This window comes from Rattus norvegicus, chromosome 4 (genome assembly GCF_036323735.1).
Source record: "Rattus norvegicus strain BN/NHsdMcwi chromosome 4, GRCr8, whole genome shotgun sequence".
NCBI lineage: Eukaryota > Metazoa > Chordata > Mammalia > Rodentia > Muridae > Rattus > Rattus norvegicus.
Genome location: NC_086022.1, coordinates 6,199,407 through 6,216,445, shown reverse-complemented (window position 1 = coordinate 6,216,445; position 17,039 = coordinate 6,199,407). Strand labels below are relative to the sequence as shown.

Genomic DNA, 17,039 nt, shown 5'->3' with positions numbered 1-17,039 from the left:
CAAAAACAGTGAATAGTGATTTAATTATGTTAAAGTAGCATTGTAGACAGAGACTGAGAAATTCATAGGCCTTAGAGATCTGAGCACCCATGTGGCAAATGTAGTTAGCATCAGTGAAAAGTCTCAAGATGTGTGGAACATGTTCTCTCTTAGACCATGAAATATACAATAGTTTATGAACGAACAGTTGCTTTGAAATAGCAGAATTCATACGCTAAACACTTGACTTACTGTGCTTGTATAGGTGGAAGTCATTTTGACAGTCCATTTGAGTTTGGCTTCACATTCCGGAACCCAGATGATGTCTTCAGGGAATTTTTTGGTGGAAGGGACCCATTTTCATTTGACTTCTTTGGTAAGTACCTACTTGCTCCATCCTTTGGTCTGGCCCAGTGAGGGCTGGTGGTACCCTTTGCATTTAATATATTGTGTTGTGATATGGATCAGTGGAGTCCTCAGACATTTTCTGTCAACCTTTTTCAGAGCTTTTGGATTTGTAACTTCAGCAATAAAGATTTTAGTGTATTATTTCCCTCTTCCATGTGTATTATTCTATCCTAGTTAATTTGTTTTTGCCCTCTAGTGAATTTATGGTTTGGACAGGATAAGATGTTGGAAATCTAATCTTAATCTTTTTTAAACATTTATTTCTTACTTTTGGTGTTCAGGATTTGAAACCAGGATCTTGGATATACTGACATCTTTAGCATTCATCTACCTCCACTCTGCAAAGTAGTTTATTAGTGAGTTTGTGAAATGCACTAAGCATCATAGATGCTGGTCCAGAACATACAAGTTCCATAAACATACCCTTTGTAACTGTTCCTGTCGTCTAGTCTAGAGTGTGAAGAAAGGATGCATTTAGTGCAAAGCAGAGGGCACTGGGATAGCAGCTGGTGGATTGTGGGGAAGCAGGTCTCCTGCCTTTAGTCTGATGCCTGACCCTGGACCCTTAGGGATCGTGTACACAGGCGCAGACTTTTCCATGTCCTTGTCAGCAATCACTTAGTTACTAGAAATCTTCCTTATGGCTGAACATTGGTAAGCACTGGACTTGGGAGATCAGGGTTGAATGTGCTCTTGCTGCCTCTCTTTTGTCCTGGTGCACTGAGAGGGAAACACATCCTGTGTGTCTGAAGAGACTTGAACATCACCAGCAAACCCTCAGGAGGAGAAGCAGACAGTTGTGTCTACCAGTGATAGCAAAGGGAGACAGGTGGGATCCCTTCATGTCATGATGTCATAGGTGTGAAGAGGAGCAAGTCACCCTGGATCTGGTAGGTCTTGGACTTTTCATGTTGTGATACCAAGTTGATCTCAATGAGTGTGTGTGGAGGAGGGGAGGGAGAGGCAGAGATTGATTTTTTTCCCTTTATCCTGCCTTTCAGAGAGAGACATTTTACTTTTATCTTGTCTTCCTGAGGGAAGGAAAATAGTGAATATGTCAGAACATGTTCACTCATAGTGAAATTACATAGGAGAAAGGTTACTGTGAGTGAGGGTTGGGATGTTCTGAAGAAGCATGCAGAAAGCTCCCTATAACAAATGAGTAAGAGTGTGGCCAGTGGCACGATTGTAGGGCATTTAAAATATCAGATTAGGAACAGTTTACTAGTAGTACACAATCCAAATATGACTCAGCAGGTAAAGGTACCTACCACCAAACTTGAGGGCCTGAATTTGGTGGATGAGTATTTGAACAGTAACACACTAATAAACGCGTCGAAAAAAAAAAAGTAATAATTTAAAGATCTATACCTATGGCCTCTACATATTTAAGATGAGCAAAAGTAATTTGTAGTAAGAGAAAATGAACATTTGTTGTATTTTCTATAACTCTTAAAACTAAGATACAGCTAGATGTGATCATGCCTACCTAAAGTACTAGCTCTGAGTTTCAAGGTAGCCTACCCCACCTAGGAATAACCAAAACAAAGCAGTAAAGTTACTTCTGTGTATTTTTTTTTTCCTTCAGAAATTAGTGCTTAGTAATTTATATCTTGGTTTGTTGTGGGACAGCAGTGTTAAATGGAGCCTGTTCTGGTGTCCTATCTGCTGGTAGATAGCTGAGTGAAAGACTTCTCTAGTTTGGGAGTTAATAAGATAAAGGAGGCTAACTTTTCTGTCTTTGAGGAGGTCAGGCATCTTGAAACACTGCTTTATCTTGCCTAATTAAAGAAAAAATTGAAGCCTGTATTGTGGTGCACATTTTTGTAATCTAGAACTTGGGAGATTGGGACAGAAGGACCATTAGTTTGAGGCCAGTTAAGGATACATAGTGAATCATAAATAACAAGAACTGAAAACTCCAGAACCTCACTTGGGGTGGAAGGTAGATAGATGACATTATTATGCTGAGACTAACCTGAGCTACTCTGAGAGTCTGTCTAGAAGAAAAAAGCTAAGGGCTGTGGATGTTTGTCAGTGGTAGATGCTCGTCTATCCTATACAACGCTGATTTGTCTCTAGCATTGTCACAGAAAAGAGGCCTGTGTTCCTTTTTAGGGAATTAATATTCAGCACTTGTTTTCCTTGAGAAAAAGAATCTGACACTCTAGTCTTTGGACAGTTCTTTCTATGGAAGGCCTATATTAGAGCTTTTAATTAGATGGACCTGAGTTTGTATCAGTAGTGCAAGAAGGAATGTAGTAGGCTTGCAAGTCTGCTCCACCTTAGGTATGGCTCAGGTAGGCACTCCCTCCCTGCTTTGCCGACATAAGTGTGGCAGTGATAATTCTTTAATCCATTCTTATAGGTCTTCTAGGGGACTTCCATTTTCAGGCAGTAAGGATTTTCGCACAGGAAAAGAAGTTGCTCCATGGCTACTACGTGTATGAGGTGACCGTGCAGCCTGCTGGTGGTATGTGGAGTGTAGACTGGGCCCTTTGTGCAGGGCTGGGGGACTCAGTCAGCAGCATTTAGACCCCTTGTAAATCTGATAACAATGTCTATTGATTTTTTTAGTCTTAAGTTTTCATACAACCAGCTTTTTGGACCCCCCCCCCCCCCTTTTGAGGGGGGTTTGTTTTTCAAAGTAGCTCATTCTTACAAATATGCTATATGTAGTATAATGTATTGTGCTGATTGGGAGGTTGAGACAGTCTTTTCTGGCCTGTCCCTATCCCTTTTCTATCTGTCAAAAAGTCATTTTTAAGATTTTTGTTTTAAAATGTAGTTCAGACTGTCCCTGTATTTCTGGCCAGCCCTCCAAGTGCTGGCATTGCACAGTATCCCATGTCCTGTTGTGAAGCATTGTTAAGCTATACTGTCTATACTGTGCTAAAAAAAAAATTCAGGTCTCTTCCCTTGGTGATGGAGTGGAGTCCTTAGAGGAGGGAGATGCTCTGGGAACACCTTTCCCTGTGACTGGCAACTTTTCCAGGAAGGTCAGGAAATAGGCAGTTTCCACAAGGAGCTTAGTAGTGGAGGGGGAGTATATATGGAATATAGAGGTTAGCGGAATTTCCCAGAATATGGATCCCAACCACAAATGAACCTTTGTTGAAACGTTGTGCATTAATTCAAATTAGATTGATCTCTTCGTGTGCTTTACTGACCCAGGACATCCTTACTTGTGTCCTGGTTATGTAGACCTGGTAATGTAAGACTGACAAGTACCTGACAGTAAGGCTTTTGGTTCTAGTAGTTCCGGCAGGAAGTATCTCTTAGAGAGCTGTGTGTTTAGCTCCACACTTTATTCTCATTCTCAGGAATGACCAAATTGCCTTTGGCATTGCTATCGATTTCCCTTTATCACTTAGTATGCTCTTTCTTCACAAAGACTTTGTGAATCAAAGGATTTGGTAGTCCACTGGAAAAAGCCCTTGGTATGGAGAACCTTGGGAAAAAAAAACCTTGTGGGGGAGGGTAATTGTGTGGAGGGTACTTCTTTTGAGCCATAAATTTAGTTGTAGTGAGTCAGTCATTTTACTCTCCAGGATTCGAGGAAGTGGCCAGTGAGGACTTGGAACCTAGTGAAGAACTAGACCAGCCCTGTTTTGAGGAGTCAGTAGAAGACGCCCTGAGTGACGAGCACAGTGAGGTTTTGGATGTGATATCCAGTGAGGAGCTGGACCTTAGTGAAGATGAGTCAAGTGAAGGCTGTAGCTGGGGCCAGGGCGGACTCCTCAGTGAGGACCTGGACCTCGTCTCCAGCGAGGAGGAAGCCAGTCTCGGGGATGCGGAGGAGCTCAGCGAGGAGTATGAGGAGCTGCTGAGCGAGGAGGAGCACAGTGGGCCGGAACCCGAGGCGCTGCTTGTTCAACAATAAACAAAAAGGAATGGCCTGGGTCTCTGTTTTATAAGAAAGTCTATTTTATTTAAAGTTTATCTAGAATAAAAAGAATTGCTTCTATCATCACCATGTTGTATTTGGTCAGATTACCAGAGTTGACTTGGAGACCAAGGAGGGGAGGGGTCCAGATGCCCCAGGTCAGTGCTCTTTGTAGGAGGACTGAGCTAATAGCACAGGTAGCACTGGGAGTGCTGTAACAAAGTGATTTAAACAAGAGGGAACCCCCCCCCCCCCCAGTGCTACAACCAAGGTAAAGGTATGCAGGGATCCCTGCTGACCTGAGGGCAGATGTGCTAACAGACTTCAGTGAGTCTTCATACCATCTGTGCCACAGCATCATCCTGTGACCAGTGGTGACTGATCATTGGTTCATAATTCCCTTTGATCTTGATTGTTTCAGGGAGCCAGTATTAAGAGTCCAGGGTCCTTTAAGATGAGATGATTCTAGCTCAGTAAAATTCTTAGCAGTCTATAAGAAGCTAGTAGTGCATTTAGAAGTAGAAAATCTTGAAAGCTGGAGATGTTTAGAAGAGTTGAAAGTTAGGAAAAATGTAATTTCAGAGAACAGAGTGGCACCGACAAAAACAGGTAGCTTAAGCTTGCATTGTATTGGTGACTGCATCTCAAACTTGATCACATATGTCCTTAATTGCTTTAAGGACAAAGTACTATTTCTCTTCCCAGTGGGATTTGAAAGAGAGTATTGGATTTAAAAGTATATGGAAACATGTTGTGGATCAGTTTCCAGCTAGTTGTTAAAATGCTGCATTTTCATTGGATTTTAGACTACAGCTTGCCTGCATCTTTCATTACCTCCCTTGTTCTTTCTAAAAGAAAGACAGTAGATATCACATTGAATTAGAGATTGATACTTAATTGTGCTCTCAAAAACTTGTCCTGGCTTGGAGGAAGAAGGATGGAGGTTACTTTGATTCACCCCTCCCAATGATCCGGTTGATTCAAGATTGCTCATAATTACTCTTTAAATTTTTATTTTATGTGCATTGATGTTTTGTGTGCATGTATATCTGTATTAGGGTGTCAAATCCCATGGAACTGTTGCGAGCTGCCATGTGGGTTCTGGGAACTGAACCCTGGGTCCTCTGGAAGAGCAGCCAGTGCTCTTAACAACTAACCCATCTGTCCAGCCCCTGAAGACATATTTGAGAAGTTCTGAGGCTTGTGGGCTTTCTCCCCCTGTAGACAAACTCACAGCATTGAGCAGTACAGTGAGGTTTTCATTTAATTTCTAAAGTTTTTCTGTAACAATTTCTATTCCCCCAAACTGCACGTAATTGAAGAATATGAATATTTTGGTTGCACAGTACAAAGTTTGACTTTTTGAGACAGGGTCACTCCATGTAGCCCCACCTGGTCTGGTAACTTGCTGTGTAGATCTAGCTGGCATCAATCTCATATTAGCCTGCCTTTGCCTCTTTCTCCTTTGTGAAGATTAGAGTGTCCCCATGTCTGGCTTAGTTCATTCACTTTTATATTGTGTTCATGATGGTGGACAACTTCAGGTGAGCCCCACATCCTTGGTGGGTATAACTATGATCTTGGACAGGAAGAGTACTTTAATGAACCCTAAGCTCCCTGGTGTGGGTTTAGGGAACAATGGCAATGCATTGCCCTTTATCTTGTGGAAGGGGAAGCAGCAGATTCACATTGTGTGAGAGCAGTTAACACAAAAGATAGAACTAAATACTGAATTGTCATCTTAGAACAGCACAAAGTACTCCCTATCTTCCCAACAGAGCCATTGGATATCCTAGCATGTTCATTCTAGGGGAAAGTTGTGTGATTACTGTGTCTCCAGGACTACTCATGAAGTAGACTATCAACAAAATCACTTTAGAAGTTGGAAGTGACACAGTTTGTTTAACATACATGACACCCTTTAGCTGTGTCTATCCTGAGTGTCCATCTGTGGCTCAGTGTGGTGCTGGGCTGTGGTTTTATTTCTGTTAATTCCAAGTAGTCATTTTCCATTCTTGAAGTGTAAAAAGATACCATTTGAAAAATGGGAGTTGTAATGAGGGAACACTTTAAATTTAGCTCTTAGGAGTGGAATTAGTCCTTTCCCTGTATATCTCCTTAGGATGTTGTTTTTCCTTTTTCCTTTTTAAATTAATTTTGTTTAGTGTTCATTGGTGTTTTGCCTGCATATATGTTTGTGAAGGCGTCAGATTCCCTGGAACTGGAGTTAGACAGTTGTAAGCTGCCGTGTGGGTGCTGGGAATTGTACCTAAATCCTCTGGAAGAGCAGTCAGAGCTTTGAGCTGCAGAGCCATCTCTTCAGTCCTTTTAGCAGTCCTTTTACTTTAGGGCTAAGATTAGGGGACATGTGCAACTGCTTAGCAGTTTTGTGGGGAGATAGGTCCCAGTGAATTGCCCAGGTTGGACTAGCTCTCAAGACCTGAGATTTTAACCCTATGCTGTGTTGGTAATTTGGTTTTAAAGTTACTCGAGAGATTTTAGGTGTTAGGAATTCCCACTGTGTATTCTGCCTCCACCCTTACCCCTTCACCCTTACCCCTTCACCGTGCCCTTGTACTTTCCTGTTTTGGTTTTTGTATTTGGGAGTTGATATGGAAGCATAGGATAAGCATAGGGATATGTTTGGGCCATGGGTCATTAGTATATTCTGCTTGCTGTGTGAGGTGTGTGGAGTGCATAGTTTGCTCCTGGGCTTTTATTGGTAGGGAGTTCACAGAAGCATTGGATTTCAAATTAACATTCTGTGATGTAAAATGTGGGCATTTCATTAATCTCACATGTTTACTTCATTTAGGCTTTTTGTTATTCAGTGTGGTTTTTCTCTCTTCTTTTCCTTTTCTTTTTTCTTTCTACCACTTAGATATTTTTGTTAGTCCTTGGAGTGTTGGTTACTTCAGTGTCAGAAAACAGGGTCACATAAAGTTCTTCCTTAAAACATTTAAAATGTGTGGGTGTGTGCTTGGTATTGGCAAAAGCCAGAAGAGGGAGTGATTCCCTGAGGCTGGAATTATGAATAGCTGTGAGTCATCCTGTATATACTGGGAATTGAATTCCCTGGGTCCTCTGGAAGAGGAGTCAGTACTTTTACTTGCTGAGCTTTCTCCAGCCCCTCTTAAAGTTTTGCTCAGTAATTTGCATGCAGGTGCGTGCATGCGCACCTGTCTGTCTATCTGGCGACTGTTGGAGGTCATAGGACATTCAGCAGTTTCTCCATCCACTATGGTAGGTCTAAGGATTACATGCATGTCAGCAGACAAATACACTGAGGCGTCTTAGCAGCCCTTGTTCTGTCTTTGTTCCTTGAGACAGGGTCTTATGTAATAGCTCCACTGGCTTTAAACTTGTGATCTCATCACTTGAAGATTGCTATTATCAATGACTTAAGTTATATATCTTATTCATAGGATGGAGCACGTAGCTAGCACATGTTAAGGAAGTGCTCCTACTGAGCCACACCGAAGTCCCCATATAATCCAGAAGGGTTAATAAGGAAAAATTGTAGGCTATAACCCTTGAATTTAGTATAAATGACTCCTTTTATATTGTTTTGGTATCCTTTAAAAAACAACAAAAAACAGATCACTAAATACAACTTTAGCATTTACAAATAAAGACATGGTTGGGTCAGGATGGATGGATAAGATGGCATAGCTGGTAAAAGCACTTGCTGTGCAAGCCTGATGACTTGAGTACATTCATAGACAGTAAAGGTAGAAGGAGAGAACTGTCCTGTGACATCCATAAGCATGCTTTGTCAGTACTCCCACTCCAAATTGTATATGTAGATAAGCTTTTAAAGATTTTGGGAAAGACAAAGGCTTCATTAGTTTAAGAATAGCTGAGGAGAATTTGTTTTCATGATAATCTAAGTTGTCCCCAATTTGTGAGTGATCACATAGTATGTTTTAGCTGCTTGTAATTAACTGTCACAGTCGAGATATGAGAGCCTAGGCAGGCTTCAAACTTAGCTGTGTAGCCGAGGATGAACTTTAACAGCTGATCCTTCTGCCTCTTGCAACTGCTGGGTTCACAGGTGCTGGGAATGGAACCTGAGGTTTTGTACTAAGCTGTTTGAAATACAATTTTTTTTTTTAAAAACAAAACAAAACAAGGTCTTACTATGTAGTCCTGATCAACCTGGAACTCCGGTTCCTCTTCTGCCTCCTAAATGCTAGGATTAAAGTTATATTCACCATACTGGCCTACTGATTCTTTTGCTTGTAGTTTGGGTATTATAAATACAAGAATTGCTATCCATGTTGTAGGCCTGCTGTCTAGGAAACCTCAGTGGCATACATACTTGGTTTATTGGCTGCTAATCAGTTTGAGAGCCTCTTGGTAAATGAAATGTCCCAAGTTTTTTTAAGTTTTTAATTTTTTATTTATTTAAGTTTTTATTTACTTAGTCTCTTTCTTTAAAAAGATGGAAGAATAGGAAAGAGTCTGTTTATAAAGGGTGGAGAGATGGCTCAGTGTTAAGGGCTGGCCTATACTGGAACACAACACAGCGTTCAGGTTAGACATGTGCTGCCCCTTTCTGGCTTCTGGGCACTATACCCAAATGAACAAACCCATACACAGACATACTCATAGAAATTTAAAAATAGATTCTGGGAAGAAAAAAATCACAAAATACAATAAAACAAAATTCTTAAAAGATGACATCCCTTAGTTACAGCTCAGACCGCTGTTTACTCCTTGCCCTGTTTGGCATAGAGTGAGTCATGGTGAATACACAAGTTTCTTTTAACCAGCCACTGTCAGACCTTGGAAGAAGCCATCTAGGGCCACTTAGGCAGGGCCCTTAGGCAGCGTTGTACAGGATAACCTTCTTGACCAGCTTGAGCCTCTCTTTTGTGCCCATCTCAAGCTTTCTGGAGCACTGCAAGCCTTTGCTCTGGTCCATGTCGTCTACCCTGGAAAAAAGCCTTTTGGGCAATCCTAGACAGAGATGGCTGTTTTTGAACCAGGAATGGATAACTAGAATGTTGTGTTCATCTGATTTTAAGCAGGCCAGCCGGTTCTTGCTTTGTCCTCTCTCTTCCTTTTGTCATTTATGCATCTGTGACAACTTTCTGTATGCATTTATATTTGAAAGTATGTGGTCTGTGGTTCTTTACAGATTTTCTACTTTACTAGGGGAAATAAAAACACTAAGGTAAGTTTAAAAAGAAATAGTTATAAATATTATGTTGTTAGTTGCCATAATGAAAAACTGAGTATGCTGCTGCCTTTAGATTGTAGTGTTGATACTTGTTCTATGTAGAGTATTTCTTGCTGAATCATTGGTAAGCGTTTTCTTTTCAGGGCCATCATGTTTCCAATTAAGTAATGGTCACAAGTCTCAGCAAAAGTACTTCATAAGTATAGTCCTGGGCCTGCCAAATAACCACAGTTCAGATTCCATTGGTCTCATAAAAATATAAGATGCACTTTCTTGAGTGTCCTGCCTGCCTACGTGTCTGTATCAAATGGGTACTGCACATGGAGGCCAGAAGAGGGTGTTGGGTCCCCTGGAACTGGAGTTGAGATGGTTGTCAGCCTCTATGTGGGTGCTGAGGACTAAATGCTCTGTAAGAGCAAACACATGCTTTTAATCTCTTGAGTCAACTCCATCCCTATCTTGTAAAGAGTTTTGAGTAGATATGAGAAAGGAATTGTTGGGACAGCTTCATCGGGCTCACCAGCAGTTACATCCACCAGTTGCTGTTATTTTACACCAGACTTGTCACAGATTCAGAGATCTGTCTGTCTTAGTATTAGTTGGGATATAAAGGTGTGGGGCACCATGCTGAACTCTGAATTATTTTGAAAGCTGCTCTTCCTCTGTGTACAAGTTTCTAAGGTGGGAGGCTGGAGAGCTCAATGATCTTCCCTTTCAGAAGATCAGTTTGCAGAACTCAAGATAGGCGTTTCACAAATACCTTTAACTTCAGCTTCTGGGTGATCTGATGTGTCTGGCTTCTCTGTGTCCCTACATGCACCTGCACCTAAACTATACCTAGCTTAATGACAAGTTGGAAAACAGCAAAATTGACCTAATGTTGAGACCATTTTTTTTTTCTTTCTATTTTTTTTAAGACAGGGTTTCTCTGTGTAGACCTGGCTGTCCTGGAACTTGCTCTGTAGACCAGGCTGGCCTTGAAATCACAGAGATCCACCTACCTGTCTTTAGGAGTGCGGGGAATTAGAGGCTTGTACCACACAAGGCTGGGCTGAAGCCCTTTCTAATGAACTGAACTGTGCACTGAGCAAAAACTTTGTTGAAGGGCCCTCTGAAGGCTGTGAGGTGTCTGTCTGGGCTGGCCATTTGCTTTGTTGTAGCATTGAGCTTTATTTGAATGATACCAATGAGTAAAAGTTGAGCATGAGCTCGAGTGGAGTGCTAAGAGCTGTTAGGCGTTTGTGCCTAATAGACCTTTATGTGTATCAAGGCATTAACCCATTTTTCTTCCTCTATGGAAAAAATAAATAAATGTTTTCATAACACATTTTAAAAATCTGTTTCTAGAAGATCCATTTGATGACTTTTTTGGAAACCGAAGGGGTCCCCGAGGAAGTAGAAGCCGAGGTGCTGGCTCCTTTTTCTCTGCCTTCAGTGGATTTCCTTCTTTTGGAAGTGGATTTCCTGCTTTTGATACAGGTATTAAAGCCTTACATTTGATGTGTCTTTTAGCTAGTATAGTTTGAAGTTTGTATGTGATGGGGCAGGTAAGTTTCTCTTTGGTTGGAAATCTGTTTCTTGTTCTGAGGGTGGGTAGTGTAGACAGATTCTTGCTTCGAGTGAAGGTAATATGCCTACCCTGGATGCCAGGTTTGAGCTCAGTTAGGGTTTGTCAACATAAACCATGCCACCAGTTGTGGGTGTGTGTGGGTATGAAGTTGTCCTTGCGTTAAGGTGTTGCAGTAACCTTTCCAACTCAAATAAGCCTGTGCAAAGAAAACACAACTCAATTCATATGAGTACAAGCTGTGTGCCTAGATTGGGCAGATCTACCACTGATCTCAGCTGTGAGATCCCTTATTACCTGTGGTTTCTTCAGGCACAGGCTTCCGCTCCATCTTCTACCTCCTCTTCCATTGACCTCCTCTTTCCTCTCTCCCCTCTCCTCCCAACTCTTCATTTCTACCTTCCCTTTCCCTGTCCAATCACCATCTCCCACCTTTATTTTACAAATTAAAATGGGGAGAAAGTTCTGATGAGGTCACCTGAGTATGTGACTAGGCAGCACTTTTTGGGGAAGTGGAATTAGCATCAAAATACAAACAGCTCCAGGGCAATCCATAACATTTTCCCCTTTTGTCCAGTTAAAAGACTGTTTTCCCACAAATATAAATTGAGAACAACTATTACCATTCTACAATTTATGAAGTATAAGATACACTTAACACCCAGTCCATCAATTTTGTCCTATAAATAAAGCACTCTGCCATCTATCTTAAAAGAATATAATTCTATACCTGACTTATATCCTGGTTTTAGATCCTATGTCATTTGAAAAACCACCCTTTCAAATCTGTATTATCTTTCTCAATTCTAAACAGCTTGGGTTGGCTATGAGACTACCAGTCTTCAACTACATCAGAAATCCAAGAATGACTAATATCACCTGAAAATTTGAGAGGCACAAAACATAACTGCCAAAACTTAGACAGGTAAATTATAAAGACTGCTGATCACCTGGACAGCCCCCATTCCTCAAAACATTGGAGCATTAGTCTTCAGCCTTCTGGCCAAGGATCATCTGACAGACCTTTGTAATGCAGAATTTTGAAGGGCTGATTACCTTGTCTTGGCAGAGATTATCAGTAGACTATTTTGCATAATGTGTCCCTTGCTGGACAGTATTTTGTCTGTAGATGAATTGAGGCAATCCTTGCCCAGTAGCTGTCTCGCCACAATTGGAGCAACTCCACTGATGCTCAGTTTCTTAGAATCCAAGGAGTGCTGTCAGGAGCAGACAGGTCTCTAGTCAAATGACCTTTAATAGAGAAATCTCCATAAACGTCATATTCTGTGGACTTCTGACATCTTTGAAGATTATCTAGCTAGGAAAGGCATTTCTGAACTGTTAAGCCTCTACTACTCTTGGCCATTTCTAATCGAAGTACCTCAAAAACATCCTTTTAATTGACTCAGAACCATGAGTTTGCTATCTGGCTCTTAACTTGTTTAATCAACCAAAAACAGTGTATAATAGCAGTTTATAGGACTGGGTCTAAGCCTTGTATTCCTTTATTTTTTTTTAAAGATTTATTTATTTATTATATATAAGTACACTGTAGCTGTCTTCAGACACACCAGAAGAGGGCATCAGATCCCATTACAGATGGTTGTGAGCCACCATGTGGTTGCCGGGATTTGAGCTCAGGACTTCTGGAAGAGCAGTCTTAACCACTCTTAACCACTGAGTCATCTCTCCAGTCCTAAACCATGTATTCTTAAATGTATTGTATAGGCGCAATGCCTATATGAAAGTAACAATATTAATCTCAATTTTAAATCAATAAGAAGTTATACCAATGGAAACCTTAAATTTTTATCAAATAAATTCTGTACCAATGTAAAGATTATATCTTCAACTTTGTATGAATTACAAAGATTTCTACCAGTATATGATAGAGCTATGTAATGTTTTGTTTAAGAGTAAATTTGATAACCTATCCCTATTTGTCTATTCCTCTAACTTCTATGATATTGCTATACCCCCTTTCTCTTCCACCCCCTTCCCTTTTACCTAAGAAGAAAGGGTAGAGAAGAGGAAAGGAAAGGTAGCAATCCCTGAGTTTAAACTCTCTAGTTCCCTTCCTGTCCAAAGCTACATTTGTAAAGTATCCCTTAAATGACAGTATATCCAAAATCCATAAAATCACCAGAACCGTCCACCCCAACATAAGGAACTGGGACAATGATCTTCCTCGTCTGCTTCTAACTGACTTGGGGTGAAGAATCCCCTTCTGGGGGCCCAAGGGGAAATAGGAAAGTTGACTTTGTCAAAGGAGAGCTGGCTGGCATCATTTGCCTTCCAGTCACTGTGTGGCAGAAAGTTCATCGCTTAGCGGACATCTTGACTATGACAGTCTAAATGGCTGGATAGGGAAGCTAGCTGTTCTGGAAAAGTTCTGGAAGCGAGTCTTTAAAAGAAGCAGCTTCAGTGTAGTTGAGGTAGAATCAGATGCGGAGCTGGAATGGAAGGTCCCAGAACCTCAGCATCCTGGAGTGTGGATGTTTTGAGAGCTGACTTTCTCTTCTTTCATTCTGCAGCACACAAAACTTACAAGCAACATATAGTCCTGTAAAGACACTCATGGGGAGTGTTCAGGGTGCACAGATTGGTTAGGAAAGATGACTGCTTTTCTTCAGAGGTTAGTTAGTTTGATCCCATAATCAAACTGCAATATAACTTTGTGTACATGCCATCTTAAATGACAGCATGTAATAACAAGTCATGAGAAATGTGTACCCAATAAGTATTATTGGCTGTGAATAGACATTTTAGTCTCAGCCAGTTCCAGAATTGTCTCCACATACAGAGACATAAACATCACCACATCATCTATTTATTTGTTGTGTTAGTCTCCCGTTTCTTCTCTGTCACCAAGGTCTTCAGGAGTTCTCCCTTTGTCATGTCTGATCTTTATCAGCTTGGAAGGAACCCACAGCTTTTCTTTTCCTGTAGAAATAAAGGCATAACCCCTTCCCCAGCGTAACACATTTACCATATTCCATTCTGACGTCAGAATATCCTTGATATAAGCAGGCTGGTTTAGTTCAGTTGTTTTTCCAATGTCTTTCAGCAGCTGTGGTGTTTTGCTCATCAGCATTTAAAAATTTAAGGTTGGGGTTGGGGATTTAGCTCAGCGGTAGAGCGCTTGCCTAGCGAGCACAAGGCTCTGGGTTCGGTCCCCAGCTCTGAAAAAAAAAAGAAAAAAAAATTTAAGGTTAATAAAGCACTAGGTAACCTATCTTTGAGGGTTTCTGTTGCCCCTTTTGTCTGTTAAGCATCTCCTTTAGAATTCGATTAGAACTCTCCACAATCGCTTGTCCTGTAGGATTGTGTGATATGCCTGTAACGTGTTTTATATTATAATATTCAAAAAACTACTTCATTTATTAGAGATATACGCTGGACTGTTGTCCGTTTTAATTTGTATGGGTATTCTCAGAATGGCCATAAGTTCTAACAAATGTGTAATTATAGAATTGGCAGTTGCCCATTGAAATCCTGAACATGTGTCTATAGTAAACATTTCTGTTTACCAAACTGTAAAGTGGAAGACCTCATCTGCCAAATACCATTTCTCTGAGTGCCCTTAGGGTTAGCGCCTGTAGGCAGTGGAGTTTGGTTATGTAACGAGAACGTAGACATTGCCTCACAACCTCCTTGGCTGGTTGCCAAGTGATAGAGAATTCTTCTTTAAACCTTTGCTGTTGGGGTTGGGGATTTGGCTCAGTGGTAGAGCGCTTACCTAGGAAGCACAAGGTCCTGGGTTCGGTCCCCAGCCCCCCCCCCCCGGGGGGGGGACCTTTGCTGTTAACATATGGTGTATTTCATGGAATTCTGAAGCCTCTAGTAACTTCCTATCAATAGCTGGTCAATGTCATTATTACCTGGCCAGAGGGCCTGGCAGACCTGTATGGTATATAGTGTGTGTGTGTGTGTGTGTGTGTGTGTGTGTGTGTGTGTGTGTGTGTGTGTGTATATATATATACACACACATACATACATATATATAATGACTCCTATGTCTGATCTTTTTCTGTAGCTGAGTAAACAGTGAGGTCAATTCAGATCATCCTGAATAAGTTCAGCAGTCTCTGTATATTGAGAGTCAGTTACTATATTAAGAGGCTCTTGAAAATCGGACAATACCCTGAGTATTGCATATAATTCAGATTTTTAAACTGACTTATAGGAACTCACAGCCACCTTTCTTACATCTTCTGATTTATATCCTGCCTTTCCTGACTTACTGGCATCAGTGTAAAATGTAGGTGCTCCAAATATTGAAGTTACATTATACGAGGGAGAATCCAATTAGTTCATTTTATGAACTGAAGTAGCTTGCTTTTAGGGTATCTGTTGTTAATCTCTCCTAAGAAGTTACAGCATGCTCTTTGCCAGTGTTCATCTTGTACCCATAAAGAGGCAATTTCTGCCTTAGTAAAAGGTACCACAATTTCAGCCAGATCCATTCCAACTAATTGTCAAAGTCTCATTTTTCCTTCTAGTATCAATGTAGGTCTTTAGTTTCTTAGTCTGTTTATGTGCTAAAAATATCCATTCTAAGATATAATCTTCCCTCTGCATAAAAATTTTCCGTAGGGGAATGAGTAGAAAGTAAGATGACTTAAGATGTGGGCCATCTTTAGAGCAATACAATGTATATGTGTATCCTGCAATTTCCTTTCTACCAAAGCTAGCTCTTTCTCAGCCTCAGCTCATAGTTCCCTTGGGCTATTTAAATCTTTATCACCTTATAAGGTTTGAAATAAATTGCTTAGCTCTTGAGTGGTCAAGCCAATCGCAGGCCTCACCCAGTTAATATCTCCCAGTAGCTTCTGAAAATCATTAAGAGTCCTTAATTGGTTTCTTCTGATTTTTCCTTTTGTGGTCTGACCCTTTGCAGACTTATTTTATACCCTAGATAATTAATAGAATCCCCTCTTTGTATTTTTTCAGGGGCAATTTGCAGTCCCCAGCAAGGCAAGGTTTTTTTTACTTCACCAAACATCCTTTCCAGATTTATATCTGGATCAGCCAATAGGATGTCATTCATGTAATGATAAATAATTGGGGAAATTGTTTATGAATCATCTCCAGTGGCTGTTGTACAAAATATTGATACAAGGTGGGGCTATTTAACATTCCTTGTGGCAGGACTTCGATTGGTAACTTTTTATTGGGCGACCTCTATTGACGGTAGGCACTGAGAAAGCAAATCTTTCCTTAGCGCATTCGTGTAGAGGAATTGTGAAAAACAATCTTTCAGGTCAATCACTGTGATAGGCCATTCCTTAGGCAACAGAGAAGGCAGTGGGATCCCAGGCTCCAGGGAACCCATGGGTTGAATAATCTTATTAATTGCTCTGAGATCTGTCAACATGCTCCATTTGCCAGACCTTTTTTTTTCCCTTTAATGACAAATACTGGAGAATTCCAAGGGCTGGTAGACTCCTATATATTGAGCCCTCAGCTGCTCCTGACTAGCTGTTCTAATACCTATAGTTTTTTCTTTTGTCATAGATCACTGATCAATCCAAATGGGCTAGTTAGCCAACCACCTTATGGTAAGGCAATTGTTGTCTTAGCAGCATTGATTCCTTGTGGTAGAACTAAATTGTCAGCCTCTGCTGTATCTTGTTTATGGACAGCTTGGACAGTCTGTAACTGCCATTGATAACATTCCCTGCTTCCCTGACTAATTTAAACATTTTATTAGGAGCCTGACAAGTTTCATGGCCAGACATTGAAATTGAGGTGATATTAATTTGGGTTTTCCATTGCTGTAATAGATCTCTTCCCCATAAGTTAATGGCTATATCAGTCACATATGGTGGCCTCAATTTTCCTACCTGACCTTCTGGTCTAAGCCACCTGGTGCTTTGCTTTATTTGGGATAAAGTGCCAACTCCTTGAAATTGGATGTCCACTTCTTAATGTGGCCAACTAGCAGGCTGAGATTTTGTAAAGATGATGGTGACATTTCCTCCAGTGTCAACTATTCCTTCAATTTCAATATT

The 17,039-nt window shown here is 40.8% G+C and overlaps 1 protein-coding gene across 11 annotated transcripts in view; it reads left to right on the top strand.

Moving 5' to 3' along the window:
- The window catches only part of Dnajb6 (DnaJ heat shock protein family (Hsp40) member B6), a 221,972-nt gene that overhangs the window by 15,607 nt on the left and 189,326 nt on the right, over positions 1-17,039 (top strand). For 10 of the 11 annotated variants that reach the window (XR_010065653.1, XR_010065652.1, XM_063286219.1 and 7 more), the window contains 2 exon segments: positions 245-355; positions 10,806-10,937. Coding sequence is in view for 8 of the 11 variants with exons in the window: in XM_063286219.1 (XP_063142289.1) it covers positions 245-355; positions 10,806-10,937 (243 nt within the window). In the remaining 3 variants the exon portion in view is untranslated. 11 annotated transcript variants of the gene reach the window in all.